The sequence below is a fragment of the Centruroides sculpturatus genome, unplaced genomic scaffold (genome assembly GCF_000671375.1).
Source record: "Centruroides sculpturatus isolate CEXI.00-Female unplaced genomic scaffold, Cexi_2.0 scaffold472, whole genome shotgun sequence".
NCBI classification, from domain to species: domain Eukaryota; kingdom Metazoa; phylum Arthropoda; class Arachnida; order Scorpiones; family Buthidae; genus Centruroides; species Centruroides sculpturatus.
In genome coordinates, this window is record NW_019384645.1 from 240,697 (window position 1) to 245,451 (window position 4,755).

The 4,755-nt window shown below is 21.9% G+C and overlaps 1 protein-coding gene across 2 annotated transcripts in view; it reads left to right on the forward strand.

The window, feature by feature from the left end:
• The first annotated feature begins 435 nt into the window (after window positions 1-435).
• The window catches only part of LOC111626164 (SEC14-like protein 1), a 42,299-nt gene continuing 37,979 nt past the window's right edge, over window positions 436-4,755 (forward strand). For both annotated transcript variants that reach the window (XM_023369466.1, XM_023369467.1), the window contains exon 1: window positions 436-671. In XM_023369466.1, the coding sequence (XP_023225234.1) occupies window positions 609-671 (63 nt within the window). In that variant the 5' untranslated portion in view covers window positions 436-608. The remainder of the gene's footprint in view (window positions 672-4,755) is intronic.

Below are 4,755 nucleotides of genomic sequence, written 5' to 3' on the forward strand. Positions count from 1 at the left end.
TTCTTTATATTTAAATATTTAAATTTATTTTAAAACTGAGAATATATATTGAATTTATAACACATAAACTATAAAATTATTTTAAAATATTTATTGAACCTATAAATAAACCGATTAAATTTTAAATTTAAATATCAATAATAATAATAATACAGATTAATCTTTAAAATTATTTTTTAAATTAAAAAAAAATTATGTTTCAAATATTTATTCTATGTGAGGAATGTTGTTTACGTCGGAAATGACGTCACTGCATATTAAAAAAAATGTATAAAACTACTCAATAAAAAAAACATAAATGTAATCAATTAAAAATGTATTATTAAAACTTTCAAAATATTTTAAAAAAAGTAATTATAAAAAAAATTTATTAAATTACGCTAACAACAAAAAACTATATATGAATTAGCAGAGGGCGCTAATGTAGGCAGATAAGACTGTGCTATTCATTCTGATTATTATAAAGTCGAGTGGCGAGGAAGTGCGAGTCCGATGATAAAGTTTAATTTAATTTAAACATTTATGTTATTTTTTTAAAAAAAAGTCATGACTCGGATATATTTTAAAAGTATTTGATCAAGAAAATTAACGTTTAAATTCTTATAAACATGGTTCAAAAGTATCAATCTCCCGTCCGGGTATATAAATACCCTTTTGAGCTGGTGATGGCGGTAAGTAAATGTATTAAACATCATTTATTTTATAAATTAAGCTTAAGTGATTTGTAAATTTACTTCAAAATACACAAACTCTTCATTCAATTCACAGTCCTTGACTTTATAAATACATTTGCTTGATGTATAATTTATATAAATTGATAGAAAATTTTTTTCTTATAAAATTCTAAAATTAAAGAATTCTACATATATAGAAGATCCCATAAATGATTAAATACTTGGCATTGATTCAATTAGATATGTAGTAATAAAAAATATATAGCTATATAAGCTAAATTATTGATTCATCATCATTTATAACATAAGGTTTCTTAGATTTATATTATTTTAAAGTGATTTGAGTCTAGTTTTAGATGAAATTAATTCCTTATTTAATGCATATTATAATTTCTAAAATTAAAAATTTTTTTTTGTGAATTATGACTTATTTATTTTTATATTTAAATATAGATGTATATCAACGTTTATATATTAGTGTTTTAAATATATGTTTTAAATTAGTGTTTCTTTTTGTAAAAATATTAAGAACACGTTTCCTTAATTTCTCAATGACATTTTAGATTTCGGGAGTATAGGAAAGTTTGTTTGAAATCTTATTTTTGTAAACAAAAATAGAGCCTCGAGACGTAAGATTGCGTGAATGAAAATGTTATTAATACTATTATTTTATGTTTTTAGTAAATAGGTTTCTTGAGAAATTGCCATTTAATCAAAGAATATGTAAACAGATGTTTTTTTCCAGTTTGTATTTCTAATGCTTATTTTTTCGGTTAAAGACTACAGCTTTTATTAAATTTTAAAAAGTAAGATACGTCTTGTATTGTTTGGAATGTGTCGTTTGCTAGAGTGAAGGAGACTCTGCTTTGGCATCCTTGATAAAAACTATATCACTTCCTTTAAGTGTCGAAACAAAATTTTATTATAAATTAGTTATTTCTTATTTTAATAATAAGATTAATTTAGAAATAATTTATTATTGATTACTAGTAGGTTTAAAAATTTTCTTAAATTTTCAAACTTTTATAAAATATTTTTTGAATGTTTTTTTTTTTTATTATGAAATTTTGAATATTACTACCAAATATTTTTTATCTTAACTTTTGTATTTTTCTTTTATCATCCTAATAATTTTGTTAATGTTTTATTTGTTTTATAGTTAATTCTGATTTTAAAGGGTTTTGTTTGAGTGGGGATAACAATCATAAGTTTTTTGAAATTTTACTGTAATTTTAAAGTAAATAAATATCTTGGCTTTGCCTAATTTATTTAAAATGAATCTGTATTAAAAAACATATTTGTGAAATTAAATTTATAATTAATTTTAGATTGGATGCTTTGATACTTTATTTTAAACTATGCGAATGCGGTTAATAATTAGAAAAATTGATTAAATTTTTTTTAACTATAGAAACCTATTGCTGGCAGCTATCATAAAACTTTACATCACAAGTTAAAAAGCATAAGAAAAATTTAATTTTGTAAAAATATCTTAAGGTTAAATATATTTATAAAAATTAAAAAGTTCAGATATCTAATTTCACTCTTGGAAATATTTCATTGAAATTTTGCTGCAAAATTTCTAGTATCAACAGATACATACTATAAATGTCTATAAAGTGTTATGTTACCCTAACAAAAAAAAATTGTTTTATGTTGAACTATTTTAACTTGATGACATTTAAATAAATGTTTGTGTTAAGTTGCTCTGAAGAAAAGTTTTTTGAAAGTACTTTTGATATGACAATGGAGTAACTGTAAGGTTACAGATTTTCTTTAAATTTTTTTATATTTAGGTCTTCTGTTGAAATTTGAATGTTGTTCTTTAGTACTAACTATTAATGGTAAATTTTTATTATTAATAAATTTGGATAACAAATAAATAACTGAAATATGAGTATATTAATTAAAATTAATAGATAAATTATTTTATTAAATTGTTTTTCACTATCAGCAAAACAGATTTAAGCATGGTTAATAAGAGTTATTTATAAGTCATTCTCATAAAGATACATTTAAGCCAATGGAATAGTTTCACAAGTCAATCTAATTATATAATTCATAAAAGTGAAGTTAAAATTAATTTTAAACAAATATAGCCCGACCTAATCCGGCAATCATTTGGCATTAATTTTAAAGCTATGATTTCCAGTTTGATATTAAAGACCAATATTTTGCTCCTATTTATTATTTTGGAAACCCAGGAAAAATGGCAATGTGTCCCTTTGTAAGAAAAAGTTATTTTTGAAAAATAAACTTTGTATTGTATTAATGCTTGTGTGTATGCATATACAGTATTAAAAAGTCACCATTTTTAAATCAGTCATGATCAGTTAGTCTAAAAATATATTTTATATAAATATAATATGAAAGAACTTACAAGTAATCATATTGTCATGAGAATAGACCATTTATTACAAATTTATGTAATGTGTTGACTAAATGCCAACATTGCAGGACACAGTAATATTTTTGAACTATGAAGGTGATAGATAATGTTAATAGTGAAGAAAACGTTTGAGAGTTCTTAGTTAAATATACTGTACATACAAATGATTAACAACTGATCTGAAACAAATGTGTGTGTATTTATAACATGTCCTTTCAATATTTTAATATAGTTAAGTAAATTATTAAATGTTTTAATTCTATGCTAAAACTTCAGTCAGAATAATATAGTTAAGTAAATTATTAAATGTTTTAATTCTATGCTAAAACTTCAGTCAGAATTACTTTTTTTTTTTTTTATTAGGGAATCTCTAAATGTGTAAATTATACAAAAATCAGTAAAATATCTATTTTTTGCTTATTAATAATAATTACTTTTGGGATCCAAGAACCTAAAACATTTTGATGTTAATGATTTTTGTAAACAAAAATTACAGATCTGTAGAGGATAAAAAGAATACAGTATAAGATTAAGTAAATTTATTTTTTTAATGATAAAAATAGTCTGTACTAAGTTAAATTAGAATATAGGTAATTTATTGTAATTATATACTTACTATTCTTATTTATTCTATATTTAGTATCATTTTATTTAATAGGAAAAGCAATTTTACTCATTTTCTGAGTGATAAATGTTTTCTATTTTATTCAAAAAGTTATCATTGTAATTTAAAAATTCAAATAGACATTTAAAACAAATGAAATTTGTAGTTCATATTAAAATTAACTATTGCTTCTTATAGACATAAATATCAAATTATTTTAATTTAATAGATAAAGTACAAAGTCAGTTTTATGTTCTAGTTAAATCTATATATACTGTATGTATATATATATAAATGATAAAGGAAAATTTTTATTTCTACATCAGATAACTGATATTATATTTACAACTCAATTTTAAGAAAAAGATTTTATTATAATATATAATTAATATACTGGTATGATTCAAATTAAAATAAAGTAAATTTTCTCAGTACAAAACTTAATAAAAAATATGCACTATCATTTCTGTACTTTTAGGGGGACAAAATTATAAATTTTAGTAAAGTTTCATAATTTATGGAATTTTTTTCATATCAAAAAGTGATGGTTTATCTCAAATTGAAGCTAAATGATAAAAGCTAACAACTTATTTTGTAATATACAAGGTGAGTCAAAATTATGTGAACAATCTTAATTTTTAATTAAACATTATTAACAAAAACATCTTAATTTTGTTTTGTTTTCTATTCCGATTGGTCGCAACGGACTGTTATGGCCTCCTTAATCTCTGGTGTTCTGGCACTAAATTGTACTGTTGAACATTGGTTTGAGTGCATTAATTGGTCTGGTGGTCAGGTTGAGACTCTGTATAACACAAACTTTGAGTAAATGCTTTCTCTCAAATAGTGTTCACATAATTTTGACTCGCCCTGTATGTTACCATTTTGAACTTTCATGAATCACAGTATAAGAAAAGTATCATGTTTACTTCAGATAATATGGAGCCTCAGATAATTGGGATTCTATTGTATTTTAAAAATAAAATCTTATCTTCATCAAGAAACTTCTATTTACAAATAGTTTAATAGAATTTAATAAGTAGTAATAAAAGAATAAAAAAATTATAAAAGAATAAAAAAAAATTATA